The following is a 17,095-nucleotide window of genomic DNA, read 5'->3' on the forward strand; positions in this document are numbered from 1 at the left end:
GGACAGCAGTTTGTTAATAACAATTATAATAAAAGTAAAAGATAGGATGTGCAAAGTATAAAATTCCCTAAACTTAGTTCTTAAACTTGAGATTATGTAGTCAAACTCGTGCATCAGTGGTCCCCAGTGAGATTTATCAGAACCATTACTATGCTTTCCCATTGACATGTCTTGTTGCTTTCCTTCTTTCTACTTTGAAGCATGAAATATTGCAGCAACTATGAAAGGCACTGCATCATATATAATTTCTTCTGTTGGTCTCCCATTGCCTCCCTATTCCTCTTTAAAGTTTTCATCAGTTAGCATGGCCTCCTTGTTTTATTCTTCTCTGAATCTGATTCCCTTCTTTGCTTGCCTTACCTCAACCATAAGACATGTGACATGCATCATGTTTGGGGTCTTTCATTATGCACCAATCAAATAAATGAAAACTCTTCAACTTTTACAAAAAGTTAGAGCTATAGAATAATAACAATCCAAACACACAATTAGTACACTAGAAAGTAGTTCATAATGGTCGAACCATTTATGACACGATTCGTTAAGATGATGTGTGACCCTAATGATAGTTAGATATAGGCATTAATATGAGACCACCATTGTAGCTCAGTGATTCTATCAATCTATGATCTGATAGAGTTTGTGAGTTGTTGGAATGCAACTAAAATTATAGGAACCTAAGAATATTCTCCCATGCAGCATTTATTTCATAAAATGTATGTAAAAATATTCGAAAATGTTGTCGACGATTAGAATTTTTTTAGAAAGAGTCTTCTAATATACGAGAGGTGATTTGATTGGCCAGGTTAGAATAGCAATGTTCATTTATGTTTTCCCTACCAAATCAAGTAGGAAAATTAAGAAAAGTTGTGATATATATGATAGAAATTCTGATAGTTTCTGTACTGCAATTAACTATTTAGTGGGTCACAAATGTTTGAAAGGGGGGCCCAACTAAAGACAAGCCCAATCTCTATGTGGCCTATAAGAGTTGGAGGGGTTTCATGCTATCTTTCCCAGCCAGCTAACCTTGGACTTGAAAAGAAATGGCAGCCATAATTAATTAAGTTCTGTCCACTTTGCAGTTTTTGATTTCTTTTGCTTAATGGAATTATACTCATATGGTTTACACTGTGCACATATTCTTATATTCGAATCTCAATGACATCAGTTTAACTGTGACGTTATTCAGTGCTCATTTTTCTATGATATCTCCATGAGGAAGACACAGTAGCTTAATGAAGAGGGACACCAAGACATTGTTATACTTCTAAAGCAAGGGAAGGAAGGGATACATGACTTCAAAAGCAAAAGGTGAAAAAAAAAAGAGACTACTTCCAAGTGGAGGGTGTGATTAAACAACCACGCTCCCATTGGAAGGCCTTGAAAACAGTGGAAAAAGAGGTAAAAGTAAAAGAAAAAATAAAGGTAAAAAGAAAAATACAAAGTTGGAGAAGAGGCAAAACTAGTAATAGCTTAGATATACTAACTATATCATATCATATCATATCATATCATAATCATTTATCTCTTCTCATGGTCTCTCTTCTTCTTCCTTCTTCTGCTCTTTTATTTAGACTTCAGTGCCTGCATGCCATGAAAATGAAAAGAAATTAATTAATACACTAATGAATAATTTGAAGAAGAGTTAATTAATTAGAGGACTAATTAGTTACCAGATTCCCGAGGTGCATTGCACCTAAAGCATTCCATCCTGCTTGCAAAGTTGTGCTCGTTGCAACCCGACCTATGTGAAGACACGTCAGCGCGATTAATTATTAATCAAACATAACATTCGAAGAATATATCACATCACGTCTATCACATTATCGTAGTATATATATATATATATATATCCGGACAAGATACCATGCATTATTTTTCTAAAATATATCTATCAACTTTTTACTCCTATGTAGTGAGTTCAAACTTAAATAGATGGATCTCCGTTCTAATAATGGAACAAGAAAAAGAGATAATTAAAGGCATTAAGTAAAGGCAAGACCTAGTGCAAATCCAATCCCCGGACTTCCACCCTGTGCGGCCGCCGCCGCCGAAGCCGAAACCACGGGAAGAGCGCATCATATCGCCGTCGAAGGCTCCTCCAACTCCGGCGCCGAGGCCGACGGCGGTGTCCTCCTTGAAGGCGCCGCACTTGAAGCAGCTGGAGCGGCTGGCGAAGTTGTGGGCGCCGCAGGAGCAGTACCAGTCGCCGGGGCGGACGTCGGAGCCGCTGAAGCCAAACGACGAGCCGCCGCGGGCTCCGCCGCCACCGGCGCCGAAGCTGGCGTAGTCGGAGCGGTCGGCGCTCGAGCGCGGCTCACTGCAGCGCTGGCAGGAGTCGCGGCGGCTGAAGTTGAGGTGCTGGCATGTCCTGCAGTTCCAGTCTCCTGGTTTCCTGTTCATCTTGATCTCAATCCCTATCACATAATTAACCATAATGATATATATATTAATAATCCTAATCAGCAAAATTCAGCAGTGCTCTAATATTAGTAATTAACCCATAAGACATATATAATTAGTTACAAATTTGTGATGTGGGAAATCCTATACCTATCAGTAGCATTGACAAGAACAGTAAACATACCCTCCTGAAACATATCCTACAAGTTTCACAAAAAGGTCACAGAAGTACACACTCAAAGGTGTGATAAGACTATCGCACTTCGTGCCATATCGTATTCTGTGTATAAAACCTTTTACCCTTATTTCGAACATATGCACCAACCAAACGCCGCCAAATCAAGAGCTATGCTAAAACTTAGCTAGCTACTAATTGATACAAGGAGCATCATGCACTATGCTAAAAAGCCCCAAGAGAAAAAGAGAGAAGGGGAGGTCCATAATCTATGCTATACTACTTAGTTCATGGCATAGTCTTTTCACTCTAAAGCGTGTGTGTATGTGTGTGTGTGTGTGTGTGTGTGTGAGAGAGAGAGAGAGAGAGAGAGAGAGAGAGAGAGAGAAGGAGAAAGAAGGTGGTGAAGAGAGTTACCTAAGTATGAGAGAGTAGAGAGAGGGGGGTGGGGGGGAAGGGAATAGGATGAGTTTAAGGGGATGTGTTTGGAAGTGTGGGAGGGGTGTGAGGTGGGTTTTATACTTGCGTGGGGACTCAATAATTGCGAATCAAGTTGGGGGATGTTGTCTCTTTTTTTGTTTTTGGTTTTGGTTTTGCTGAGCAATGGAATCACAGAAAACCAAAAGAAGCAAAAGAAGAGAAAGGGCTTTGAGATGGATGCCAATTAAAGATAGCAACTACTCCATTGTGGGGAATTTCAAACTAACCTCTCTCTCTCTCTCTCTCTCTCTCTCCTTTAACCAGCAACATCTTTTTAGACTACTCCCCCTCTTGGGAAGAGAGAGAGAAAGACAGATCTCTCATTCCAGTTACTGCATGCATGTGTGTGCATTATTATCCATATGTGCTTTTAATCTTTACAATCATTCTTGCATTCCCTAATTATCTATATATATATATATATATATATCCTTGAGATCAAATTAATTACTATAATGCATCTTATAACCATGATCACCTTTGATCATATTGAGCAACTTATAAAAGCTTAAATGGTTGAGACTGCAGTTAAAACGCAAGCACTGTCTGCCACATCCATTGTCCACATTATATATTATTATTTGGTTTTTTTTTGTTGCATAATTAGGAGTGGCTACAATACTCTTCTTTCTTAAAGTTTAAAGCGTAAATTATTTATTAATAAATAATTTTCTTACAAAAAATAAAAAATAAAACAAAAAAGTTTCTTTTCATGTACTATGATATGATAAACTATTATTTCAATCCATTATTATCATGCAATAAAATGGAGCCTTAGCTTTATATATCTTGGGTGTCACTGCGTTACTGGGAAGCTTCGGATCCAGCTTACCAATAGAAGCATTAATTACGTACTGGCATTGCTAATCTTTTGAAGATGATCTTGTATTATTGGTGTAGAAAAATTATCCACCCGCACGAACAAGAATTTATTCCGATAGAGATAGTATAAAGCCTATATATCCCCATCTCTTATTCGATCATGATCTCCCTCCCTCTCCCTCTCCCTCTCCCTCTCCCTCTCCTTCTCCCTCACTCTCACCTTTAGCAATAATTCGAATGATATATATATAAATATATTCAACCCTAGAAGCTATTTATCCTTATCACCACATCGTCCTCCAATATATATTTATTCCACTTCCTTATTCCAATTCCAAGCCATAATAATGCAGGTGCCGGAGCCCATATGAGGGGGCATCAAGTGGACACTCATGTCGAGATGGGCTCCACGGCATGTAGTCCACGTGGACTAATAAAAATGGGGGGTTGTGCTCTCGTGTCGACGTGGTATTGGGTGGACAAGTACTCCTACGCGTTCATATATATGAGCAGACCAAGTGAATATTCTGCACAAAATTTACTCCTTTCAATGGAAAAAGACCCACGTCTTATCCCTCCCTCCTCCTTTCTCAAATTAACCCCACTTGCTACTAGCCGTTGCTTAATTAGCTACTACTACTACTTCCAAAATATAATCTTAGGAAGTCACTATTCTATTGGCATCACAATAATACTATAATTGCCATGAAATTGTTTGACTTCTTTCAAAAATTATATCATTTCGTCAATTAAATCTAACTAAAACTTAGATTTGAAAAATTACTATTTCAAAAACTAACCATATCTAATGGCATTTTCCAAAGGGTCAGAAAAAAAAAAATGGTGGCCAGCAATAATTGAATTTTGGACAAACTATATATATATATATATGTATGTATGAGGATGAGGAAGAGAAAGTGAAAAAGGAAGATAAGCTCAAAATGGAGGAATTTCGAAGCTTGGATAAGTAAGAATAATAGCGGGGGTATGAGTTGTGTTCTCCATTGGAGCTTTATCTTTTACCCATAGTTGAGAGAGACTGAAGGAATTTTTGAAGGGGGAGAAAGCACCCTTTAATTAGTTTTCATGCATGCATCAATCATCAAGCTAATTTTTTTTCTTCTTCTTCTAAAAAGAAAGGAAGGTAAAGGATAACTTGTGAGTTTCGATAAAGAAAGGCAAAGGAAAGTGGTCTTGGAGGGTGGTGTGTTTGACCATCTTTTTTTTTTCTTTATTTTCTTTGTTTTTTTTGTTTTTGTTTTCCTCCCTCCCAGATCCCTTCTTCTCCTCTATGATGTTTCTTTTTCTGACCACCCCCTGTGTTTTATTTGGGTTGGAGGAGTACTTTTGCTTTTATTTTTCAAAACCATAGGATGATTTGCCCTCCATTCTCTTGGGGGAAGTTAAAGGGGAGGAGGGAGGGAGAGGGGGGGAAGTGGTGAAGTGTGAAGAAAGAGAAAGAAAGGGAAAGAGAGATCGAGATGGTGGGCTGACTCGATTCTTCTTGGGAAATGGAGCCATGCAGAGGAGTCATGACCATGATCAAACCCTAACCCTAACCCTAACGAGGGGGAAAGCTTCAATGACACTATGACATAACATGAATGCTTTGAGTTCCTTTTAGACCACCAACGACTATCTTTTTGCAGTACTGTAATGACAATCTTCCATTCATCTTTTCTTTTCTTTTCTTTTTTATACTGTTTTACTTAGGAAAAACCTGTGCATGATGCAAATCATATTATTACCGTCATGATACACAAATAGAGAAAATGGAGATAAAACCACGACTCTAAACGTATATACTCAACGGGACAAAAAGATACAGAGCGATAACCCTCAAAAATTAGATTTTTACTTAGCCATCATTGGCAACACCGTATATCTATACAACATCTAAATATTTTATGTACATGTATGGACACGTGTTAACCCAAATAATCTTCTATTAGATTGCACTATATATCTAATCTCAATATAAAAAAAAAAAAGTCGGGTAGCTTGTAACACCCTTATTTTACTGCATCCTTAATCAATTAATGCTAGCAAATTTTTTATACCAAGTTAAAACCGTCAGACCTAACACAACATCTACATTAATAATCAACGAGCAAAGATAGTCCACTTGCTTAGAATTACCGGATGGTCTTGTCCAACGGCTAGGCTTGCTCAGTTAGGCCATATATCATATCTAGTTCATGAGAGGCTTGACTAAGAAATTAAGATAAATTACTTATCCGCCAATAAATAGAAAAAGAAAAGAAAAACTAAAGAATCTTTAATCAGACTACATATACATATATAGAAAAGGGAGATTCCAAATTCGACAATGCATGAACGCCGCCAGACAGGTAGGCAACATTTGGTAGTGGCTATATGCATAGTTATCAGTTAGGCTTTCAAGTGGCCAGCAATCCACCGTCGACAAGCCGCTAATTTTTTCTCAACGGTCTTTGATGCCCAAATCTAGTACTCGTTTATGTTCTCATCTGTACTTACTCTTTCTTTTTCTTCTTCTTTTTTTAATTGAATTAGAAAGCTGACATTGTGGTGAAAAAAATAGCTTTATTTTTGTTTTTATTTTTCCTCACTGTTTATATGGTTTTTTTTACATATGGGGTAGATGATGGATAAGAATAAAATTAAGCTGACTATTGAGCTATTAATCACAGAATTTAAGTTGTTAGGCGATGAAAATAATGTTTAACTTTAATATTATCAAACAAGATGATCATATGATAAACCATGGAATAGATTGGTTGGATAAATGGCCCTCCAAATAGAAAATGGACAGAGAAGTAGTAACAGTGACAGGCCTGCAATTTGGGCCGGCCCTGGGCCTCAATACTAAGGATTTATGGTTTCATATTTAACTTGAAGGAGTAATTTTTGAAGAGAAATGTGATATTTTAAACATTACACTCTGATATTGTACATAGAGTCAATATGATATATTCCTTAAACATTACACTTTGGGATATTTAGGAGCGTAAATGACTCACTCAGGCCGGCTCAGGCTCAGGCTCAGGCTCAGGCTCAGGCTTAGGCTCAAAACATTTAATAAATAAGTCTTATCTTTTCTTTTTATTTAGACTCATGTATAGAGCTCAAGCATTACTGGTGTCCAATTTAAAAATGAATCCAAATCATAAATGGCTTTGCTTGGTTTGATGTTAAGCTCTGAACGAACACTCTTAGTTAGTCTTATTTATTTAGTTTTAATTTTTAAAAGGTAAACTTAGTTAGATATAAAAGAAATAAAAAAAAATATTAAGTTATTGAACCAGTTTAGATGGAATCTCTAAACTCAAAAGTAAATAAAGCCGTTTAACAAGTTTGAGCCTTAAACAACAGTTCTTAGGATTAAATAACAAGTTTCGTCTTAGACTTAGCTCAAATTAAATAGAGCCGAGTTTAAGCCGCTCATTTATTTTAGCAGTCCAGTGTATCTTATTTAAAAAAAAAAACTCTATTATACTCGTTACCATCCGACCTTACATAATCATCTAAGCTAAGGTGGGAACTCGGGAGGAATCATGCATCATGATACCACATTATCTCCTTCACACCCTCAAAAAATGGGCTTAATTCATTGACCCAAATAAACTAATGGATGCAAGAGCAACGAGAGGATTCGCACTCACTCTCTGGATTAATCTTCATACAAACTTCCTTCTTCTTCTTCTTCTTTTACCTATCAGCGTGATGTTTAATTGAGATAGTCACAGGTTTTCCGAGAGATCGACCAGCGAGAGCATCAACGAAATAAAAACGAAATGGCTTAGAATTCATTATAAAATACCCCAAAATTAATAACAAGTACTGGATGGTCCCAGCTCCTAGCTGAGAATCATATTTGCTAGGTTTGAAGATTAATCTCTCTCTCTCTCTCTCTCCTTTTTTTTTTCTCTTCTTTTTTTTCAGCCGACAAGATGAGTGCATGGGATTGATTTTGATTATTTTTTCTCCCTTCAAATAATAACGTCGCCACCTTTCTAAGAAGTCATGAATAAAGATCTGCTACATGAAAGTTAGGGCAAAGGGGGAGTTCTTTTAACCCTTATGTTTGTTTGCATGTAGAGTTCCATGATTCCCATATATATAGATAGATATTGCATGTAGAGTTCCATGAAGTTCTGTTCTTATGTAACAAATATATAACTTCAGCTGAAATTAAATAAAATATTAATAAAGAACTATGATATTCTGATTTGAGTCAATTTTAATTTACATATATCTTGATTCTGAGGATAGAAATTAAGCTATAATTTTTGGTCAACAGCTAACTGGAATGAGAAAAGGATTTAATTATCGTCACAAGTATCGTCTGACTTAAAAGATGGTATGACCCATAGAGAGATTAAATACTAGAAGGACAAGTACAATAAGGTAATTAAGTTAAAATCAAGCTAAACAATTAGAGGGTGAAGTATAATTTGTTTTAATAATAAAGTTATCGAGTGCAAGGATGCACACAAAATATCCACCGATTTAATTTGAATTTTATTCGAATTTTTCTTGTTGGGCCTATTAAAATATATCAAATCCAAAAGTAAAATTAAAATATCGATCATAATCAACTTAAAACTTTTATGGTAGAAGGTGATATAACAATTCTCATGGTATATTACTACGGATTAAAAAAACAAACATTTTTTAGTTCATATAATATTTTTTTCTTTTCCAATATAATATTTGAATGATATATTTATTTACATAGAGTCTCTATATAATAATATAAAATAATACATTATATTTTGAAAGAGAGTGTTATGTAATTCTTCACAAGATAAAGTAAGTCTCAAAATAAAGATAATATGAAAGTAAGAAAAAAGAAAGAGACTTCAATAATATTTAAAGAAGACTAGCTTCATCGGTCAAGTTCTCACTTCTAGCTAATTTACTCATTAAAAACTTTATATTATTACAAGTAAAGAGTTCATGCTCTTATATAAGTAAAAGAAAACTTAGCTACTAAGTTTTATAAATATATTTCCTAAATATTTATGAGGTGAAAGATAATATATATCAAAAAAAAACTATCCCTTATTTTTACCTATCCACATAATTGATAAACTCAAGACTTGGCCAGCAACAAGTAAGTTTAAGTCTTACCTAATTATTGTAATGTCTTTCAAGTCAAACTTTACCGTTACATAATTTAAGTCTTCCGACTGTTATGATACTTCTGTTTCGACCAAAAATTTTATTGATTTCATTTTTAAATATACAACATCTATAAATACATCCAACCCAATGGCCCCATTATTATTTTGCCAAAGAAGAAAACTAAGAAGATAATATTTCAAAATAAACACGCGTGCCGGCAAAATGACAGGAGGCAACAACCCCACCATGAAATCACCGCCCAAACTATATATACCTTGCCACCTCCTCTTGATCAGCATGCATGTCTTGTTGTCCCACTGTATATAATTCTCCACCTTGACTATATATATATATATATTCTTCTGTTCCATCACATGATTCACATCATATATATCCTTCTCATTCAATCACTTCATTATGACCCCATGCATGCATCCCTCTAATTAACTATCTAAAGCATATTACATTCTATAATAATAATAATAATAATAATAATAATAATAATAATAATAATAATAATAATAATAATAATAATAATAATAATAGTTGTTGTTGTTGTTGTAATAATTAGTATTAACTATTTGAAGAAATGATATAGCTCAACTAACTTCGATTCCAATAAAAACCTAACAAAGAATAGTCTATAAAGGAAATTGTACTTTATATTTTGACATTGGTATCATTCACACTTTACTGTATCATATTTATCAGTCAATATTTATAATTTATTTTTAATGTTTTAAAAATATCTTGGTGTTGGGTTTAATTTTTTTTATTGGGCTTTTACTATATATAATTGAATATATTAAATTAGTTATAGATTTAAAATAATCTTAATACTCGATCTTAAAACAGTTCTTAATGCAAGTCAAACTAAGGGTATTCTAAATATTTTAACGTTTTATGTTTAGAAATATGAGTATTCTCCATCACGTTAGGTACTGTTAGGTAACAATTAGATTAAGGTTCTTTTGAGACATTGCAAGTAAAATATGAAGGTCAAATAATAAATATTTATGTAGAATGGTAAATAATAATTTATAAAGACAAAACCAGTTTAGCCCACTCTACTCCATCTTGATCATTAATTGGATTAGCCCAAGTTGCATGATAAGATATGAAAAAAGATACGAATATATACAAAGAAATTAACGAGCTATAAAGGTTATATAACAAATGGAATGGATTAGAAATTTAGAAGTAATCAAAATGGTGAGGGATTTGGTAGGGTTCTTCCTTCTTCTTCTTGCTCATGGGCTTCATGATCATCTGAGCCGCCGGCACTACTCCTCTGCTCCTCAGCACCTCATCTCTCGGCACCTCCGGCGGCCTCACCGACCTTATGAGCGCCCAGTTCACCCCCTTGAAGAACTCGTGCCTCTTGATCTCGACCGAACCCTTCAAGCTCCCAATCCTCATCTTTGGATCCTTCACCAGCAACCTCTTTATCAGATCTCGAGCTGACCTCCCGGCCACCTCCTCCTCCTCGTCCTCCGCCGCCGCCTCCTTACGATGATTCGGAAAGCTAAGTGACTGCTGCTTCAAGATGTTAACCAGCGTCCTCTCGTTATTCTCGCCCTTGAACGGCGTGAACCCGTACAACATCTCGTACAGGAACACCCCGAGAGTCCACCAGTCCACCGCGCTCCCGTGGCCGGTGCCGGATATCACCTCCGGCGCCAGGTACTCGTGGGTGCCCACGAACGACTTGGACCGGGCCGCGCTGGGCTCGGCGACGAGCTCCCTCGTGGTCGGAGGACAGGTGGCGCGCGATGGTTGGTGGGGCTTGGTTTTGTAGAAGCATGAGAGGACCGGTTGGAGTTGCACGGGAGGGACGCAGGAGGATGAGGAGGAGGAGGAGGAGGAGGAGGAGTCGGTGTGGGTTTGGGTGAGGAGTTTGGGCTCGACGGCACATTTGAGGGAGAGGTCGAAGTCGGAGAGCATGACGTGGCCGTCGTGGCGGATTAAGACGTTCTCGGGTTTTAAGTCTCGGTAGACGACGCCCATCATGTGGAGATATTCCAGAGCTAAGAGGATCTCCGCCGCATAAAATCTGATACAAAAATTAAGCTAATTATATGTTATTAATTATCCACACAAATCATTAATATTGGTGCTAATTAATTAAAGACAGACCCTTCGGACTATTGTTTAACGACGCTAATTATTTAATTAATTAATCTCGAAAATACTGCTGAGATATAACGGCATGTATATAATGTGGTAAGAATAAAAACGTCAAAATTCATGAATAAATACGGTCCCTATTCACATGATTTATATATCTATCTCATGCATAAACTAAGAAGAAAATTATATATATATATATAATTATATATATATATATATGAGAAAAAGAAAGACCTTGTAGAAGATAGAGTGAACCGCCTCCCCGGCTGCCGTTGCCGAGCAACATGCAGGTCTCCACCGGGGCAAAACTCCATGACGAGGCACGAGTAATGCCTCGCCTCGAAATCCGCGTACAGCGTGGGCAAGAAGGGGTGGTCGAGTCCACGTAGGATCTCCTTCTCCGTCTCCGCCCTCTCCAGCTTCTTCTTGTCGTTCTTCCGCAGCGCGAGCGCCTCCTTGTCCACCACCTTCATGGCGTAGAGCTGCGGCATCCCGGCGCCCCGGAGCTGGCACAGGTACACGTGGCCGAGGTCTCCACTGCCGAGCCGCCGCAAGAGCCGGAAGTGGTCCAGCCCCACGCGGCCGGAGGTGGCGGCGCGGAGGGCTTGCATGGCTCGCCACTCGGGTTGGCTGGACTTGTGGGGCTTCGTTTGGTGTTGGGTTTTGGTGCAGTGGTGGTCGGAGCCGAGCGAGATCGAACTCGAGATAGAGAGGGTGGTGGTGGTGTCGTCGTAGTCGGATTCGTGATCTTGGGGAGGAGGAGGTACAGGAGGAGGAGTCGCCATGGTTGTTTCCTTGTAGTTTTGCTCAAATGGTAGCTCTCTTTCTCTCTCTCTCTTAAATATATGGGAGGCATGGGTTGGTAGGGAATTAATAGACATTGTTAAGGAGAATTTATATGAATAATTATGTCATCACATGTTGCTCTCTCTCTCTCTCTCTCTCTACTTAACTACGTATTGCTTGAGTCGTACTGCCTGCATTATTGCGTATCCGGAAATTATATTTTCCAAAGGTTAATTACAAATTACCTCCTAAAATATCTTTCTATCACAGTTTGATCCCTTAAAAAGTACTATTAGACTGAGAGCAAATGACTATTTTACCCACAAAAATTAATGATGGGATATAACTTTAACATAGGAATCAAATATGTTTCATATAGTTCGGAGGGCCTATATACCACGAAAACTAAAATAAAATAATTTATATAAAAAAAGAGCACTAATTCAGAGAGTTTCCTGTCTATCGTTGACTTTTTATTTTGTTGCATACTCTTCTGGAACTAAAGAGCATTTAATTCTTGCGAAGCTACTACTAAATTTTAACGGTTCAGATTTGAACTTTTGTGTTAATAATCCTTGTGAAGATACTTGCTGGTCCTTCCTCTAGATAAATACATAAATGTCTCATTTAGGGGCAAGAAAATGGATCATATGACGTGGATCTTTTAGAGGCTATTGGTCACATGAGCAATGCCAATTTGGGTCACTTGGAAAAGGGAAGACATAAAGACATATGAAGTGTGAGTTTGTGACAATATAAAGGCCTCAAGGTTTGCAGCAAGGCTGTAGCTTATGGGTGGCAAGATGGATGGGGATTGGGGAGTAGTTCATGTAGCACCCGTGCCACATTAAAGATTTCCCACCCCTTCCTCTTTCCAATTTCCTTGATGCTATGCCTGCTTGCTAGGAAGAGAGTAGTACTACTTTAGGCATATATATATATATATATATAATTTAGACTCGTTGTCTTATGATTAGATTAGCTAAAGAACATTCATACATACATGTAGGAGGAATTCAATAATGCGTAATTTGGCTGGTGTTTTTCAGTGTGGGGGTCACAGCAATCAAGTGCTTCCGAACCCCAAATCTTGACCATTTAGCATTTTGAGAAGAAAACTGTTGAAGTATTAGATAATTTTATGCATAGAAAGATATATAGCTGAAAGTATGGAGAATGTTGGAAAGGGAGGCATCCAGCAGCATGAGTAACATATGCATCCAAACCACATAACATGGCAAACATTGTAGCTAGCCTTCTTTGCCATACCTTTTCGTGTGGGTGGATATGAAAGCTGGGGATTTTTGAAGGTATGTGCCTGGCTCCTAGTGCTGCTCCTCTTCCTCAGATAACATATTCTTGGTTCCAGCTTTGGCTTCTCAGGTCCTTTTCCAATCTCACTCTTCTTTAGCAGCTAGATCTTAGCATCCCCCTTTTTGGTTACAATTCTCTGGCAGTAGGACCATTAGATGTCGCAGCCGGCAAGAGAAGAGAAGCAAGCATCTTGGATGACCCAAAAAAGACCATTACCTGGAGGCAGACTCTGCTACACTACCATCTCTCTCTCCCTAACAACCATACACTTTGTCCCCAATCCTTTCCAATTTCAATTTAACAATCACTAGAAACAAGCAGTCAAATGCCCAGAATCTATTATTGACGCCCACCTAAGTTTGATCACTCTGCATACAAATCATACAGGAAAGAAACATGCTGTAGTCCTAGTCCTGCGGCTTATGAAAAAGAAAAATATCACAATGAGAAGTCACGTGAAAACATATCAGCATACTGGAAAACCATCACAAAAGATACTCATCCATAATAAGGAAACAGCTTATCATTGTATGATTTTCGACTACTTCTGATGTTGAGCTGCAATGGTTATTATAGACTAACTGTAGAGTTAACCTGTCATACAACGAGGTAGCAAATGTGTTCCATAGTCCATAAAATAATTGCTCTAGTTGTATTGGTGCAAATTCTGCTGTAATATGCAATTTTTACCTGACAATCACAGCGTGGCCAAGAACTGCGAGATACTCCATAGCGGAATCTAAGTAAAGATTACTTTTTAATGGCATATCAGCAGCTTAACCTGGCACATATCATGTGTTGTGTCTACAAGGACCATGAATTGGGCCAGAACTAGGAGAAGGTTCACTCCGATACACAACAAATTTGCATCATAGATCAAAGAATCCAACAAGAAGGACCTCAGGTCAGTTGAAAACTTTGGTTCCGACAATAATGTCAACTGCTGAAATCTAGACAGGCATGGCCCGCAATGACAACCAGAGAAAAAGTTCAAATTTAAAAAAGAAAAGCATAAAAGAGCGTATCTGGAGAAACATGATAAATATTTCCACAGAAATAGCCTACTAGATGATTCAAAAGGAACTGACTGAAGAACTGTGTATAGATTGCCTGCCTCATGCGCTGCTCCATAATATTGTAGGATTCCTTGATAAGGCCTATCATAATGAGCAGTTTCAAGTGATGGGCTCCCAGACAATTATGTCTGAAAGAACTTTTCCACTCAAAAGCTTCAGATACTATGGATGTGTGGTCTTCTCTGCATTAGCAGCCTCATGCCGTCTAACTGTTGAACCAACAACAAGAGATTAATTGAAGGTCGTAGCGCATTGCTCACAGCCTTGGCTGCTTACAAGAAAGGACTTCTAGACATTAGTAAAACAAAATCAAAGTAACAAAATCCTAAACATAATAAAACCAAACAAGGGAAAGTACAAGGGGAACAAAGATGTTTAAGTTGCAGATACAAATCAACAATACCATATAGGCATATACCACCAACTACTTTATACTGTAACAATAATCATCATTTTCTTTACGACTTCTTGCCTGATATGCAGGAAGTACTGAAAGGTTTAGGGGTGTCAAACTAGTTTGTTGACTCGTGAGCCGCTCGAGGTCACCTTGATATTGAATAATGAAAGATCAAGCTTGAAATTTTGGACTCCTTATTCAATCGAGCGGATGTCAAGCTGACCTTGGCTCACTGAAGCACGGCTTGATTTTGCTCAATTTAAATATTATATATCGATAATTTCTTAGACTTAAAAAACTATATATGGTTCTAATGGTACATCACATCTCTTTAATATATTAGGTCGTGGATTTGACTCCTCTTAGATCATCTCCAACCGATGGCTCTATATGTGGAACCCAAAGTAGCCCATTAAGTCAAAGAAGCTGCATAGCTCTTAAACTGTCCTTGATCATGACTAGCCGAGCATGCAAGCAATCTTGCCTGAGTCAGTTGCCACCCTCTCAGCTATGATGTGGCTGAGGTACTCCACCGAGCACTCTCCCCACAGCCACTTGCTATGCTTCACTTTCATGGAATGCTCAACTAATAGGTTAAGCATGATGTGCAAGTGCTTTATGTGGTCCGACCAGATCCTTTTGCACACAAGAATGTCATTAAAGAACACTATCACATACCACTTGAGGAGTGGTCAGAATATATCGTTCATCAGGCCCTGGAATGGTGTATTTATTAATTCGAACGACATGACTCAGAACTTGTGGTACCTATCATGAGTCTAAAATGATGTCTTATGAACATCCTCCACCCGAACTCAAATATAATGATACCCTGTGTAGAGGTCTAGCTTGTTGTAGTTGGATGCCCCCGTCAGCTCATCCAGCAGCTTCTCAATAACTGGTATGGGTTACTAGTCATTGACGGTGATGGCATTTAGCACATTGTAGTCCACACATAAATGCCAACTCTCCTCCTTCCTCATCAGTAGTATTGGTGAAAAATATGCGCTCTGACTCGGCTATATGATGCATTGCTCCAACATCTAGATGATCAACCTCAAGATCTCCTCCTCCTACGCATGTGGGTACCGGTAGGATCAAACTTTGGTTGTTTTAGCCCTTGACACAATCTCAATCTAGTGGTCGACATGCCTAGCAAAGAATAGCCCCTTTGGGGCCACAAATAGTTAAGAAAAATCAGTCAACAATTAAACCAAATCAGCAGGTTTACTTAAGCTTGGAGTGGGCTCAAGTACAGTCAAGGCCAATTGTAGGAAGTAGAAGATATCTATGGCACCTGATACACCAATCAATGGTTGCATCCTCATCGAGGCCCTCATCCACGACCTCTACCATATCCTTGACAGTCACGTCATCCTCCATCACCTACTCGCCTCCATCATCATGGCCATCTATTAGCATCACACTCTTAGTGGCTCTAGTGCAATAGTGGCCTAGAATGAATCTCTTGTTGCACCTAAAACACAAACCCTTAGTTGACGGCTCTTCCACTCGTGCGGGTGTGAAAGTGCGAACTACGAGCCATCCCCTCCTCCCCTAGGACTCACGACTAGTCTAGGTGCTATTGCGCCCGGTGTACGTGGGGTAATTCTGCCATCCCAGCTAGTCCATGAAGTTCTCAAAGCATTCCTCAAGGCTGCATGCTTCTATCCTAGTGGTGTCCTTAAAAGCTTCGCTCCAAGTTCGAGACCACAAGAAAATGATATCAACCTTAATCTCCTCGCATAGCCCTGAGATGAATGTACTAGTCAGCAGCTGTTGCGACCAACATGGTCGGCATCAGCTTCTCACGCGCTCAAACATTTCTTTGTATTCGACCATAGATGTTTGATGAACGAATCTAGAGAGGTTAGCATGATAGTCCTCGAAGCCGGAGGTACCAAGCTGCCTCGAGAGTCCCTTGATGAACTTGATCTACGACCTAAACAGTTGGTGGGCACTCAACAACTAGTACCAATATAGAGCAGCCTCTTATAAATGGAAGCTCGCCAATAACACACATCTTCTATTGTGCCTTGGTACTCAAAAATTGCTCAACTCGAAAGATCAAATCTAATGGTTTATCTTCTTGGAACTTTAGAAAGTCGAGCCATGTAGTGTGCTCGTGAATACCATTATCGTAATTTAATTTGGGTCATACGTCATTTCAAGCCTGACCATGGGTGAATGGAGGAGCTACATGCTCTAGTCACACTACCTCCGATCTTCTCTACCCGAGATAACCTGAAGTCCTCTTGGTTCAACCATCGGGCAGCGATAGTGACTTCCCTTCCTTGGTTCTAGCCAGATATGTGGTCAATTTCCTCCTTATCTGATCCATAGGGAGCTTAAGGATGGACCCTAGGATTTGGTGGAGGTGATGGAGGGCCTCTCGACCTC

General features: G+C 38.5%; 2 protein-coding genes across 2 annotated transcripts; both read right to left on the reverse strand.

Moving 5' to 3' along the window:
• Positions 1–1,239: 1,239 nt before the first annotated feature.
• Positions 1,240–3,036, reverse strand: LOC140778643 (RNA-binding protein involved in heterochromatin assembly dri1-like). The gene is made up of 4 exons (XM_073123450.1): positions 2,999–3,036; positions 2,006–2,420; positions 1,677–1,747; positions 1,240–1,587 (listed from the first exon to the last, which is right to left on the reverse strand). Exons 2-4 carry the CDS (start codon positions 2,404–2,406, stop codon positions 1,574–1,576), a joined length of 486 nt encoding a protein of 161 aa, XP_072979551.1. The 5' UTR covers positions 2,407–2,420; positions 2,999–3,036; the 3' UTR covers positions 1,240–1,573.
• Positions 3,037–10,058: 7,022 nt separating this feature from the next.
• On the reverse strand, positions 10,059–11,947 carry LOC140778978 (protein kinase PINOID 2-like). Its single transcript, XM_073123903.1, has 2 exons — positions 11,357–11,947; positions 10,059–11,045 (listed from the first exon to the last, which is right to left on the reverse strand). The coding sequence occupies exons 1-2, from the start codon at positions 11,905–11,907 to the stop codon at positions 10,187–10,189; spliced, it is 1,410 nt and encodes a 469-aa protein (XP_072980004.1). The 5' UTR covers positions 11,908–11,947; the 3' UTR covers positions 10,059–10,186.
• Between the last annotated feature and the right edge of the window lie 5,148 nt (positions 11,948–17,095).

This window comes from Typha angustifolia, chromosome 15 (assembly GCF_048772165.1).
Source record: "Typha angustifolia cultivar Huaian chromosome 15, ASM4877216v1, whole genome shotgun sequence".
NCBI lineage: Eukaryota > Viridiplantae > Streptophyta > Magnoliopsida > Poales > Typhaceae > Typha > Typha angustifolia.

Excerpts from the sequence above, each read along its gene's own strand:
- LOC140778643 (XM_073123450.1), bottom strand. The coding sequence starts at position 2,406 with ATGAACAGGAAACCAGGAGACTGGAACTGCAGGACATGCCAGCACCTC. Across the intron at positions 1,748-2,005 it reads GGGGATTGGATTTGCACTAG|GTCGGGTTGCAACGAGCACA; the intron begins GTCTTGCCTTTA and ends GTCTTCACATAG.
- LOC140778978 (XM_073123903.1), bottom strand. The coding sequence starts at position 11,907 with ATGGCGACTCCTCCTCCTGTACCTCCTCCTCCCCAAGATCACGAATCC. Across the intron at positions 11,046-11,356 it reads TTCACTCTATCTTCTACAAG|ATTTTATGCGGCGGAGATCC; the intron begins GTCTTTCTTTTT and ends TTTTTGTATCAG.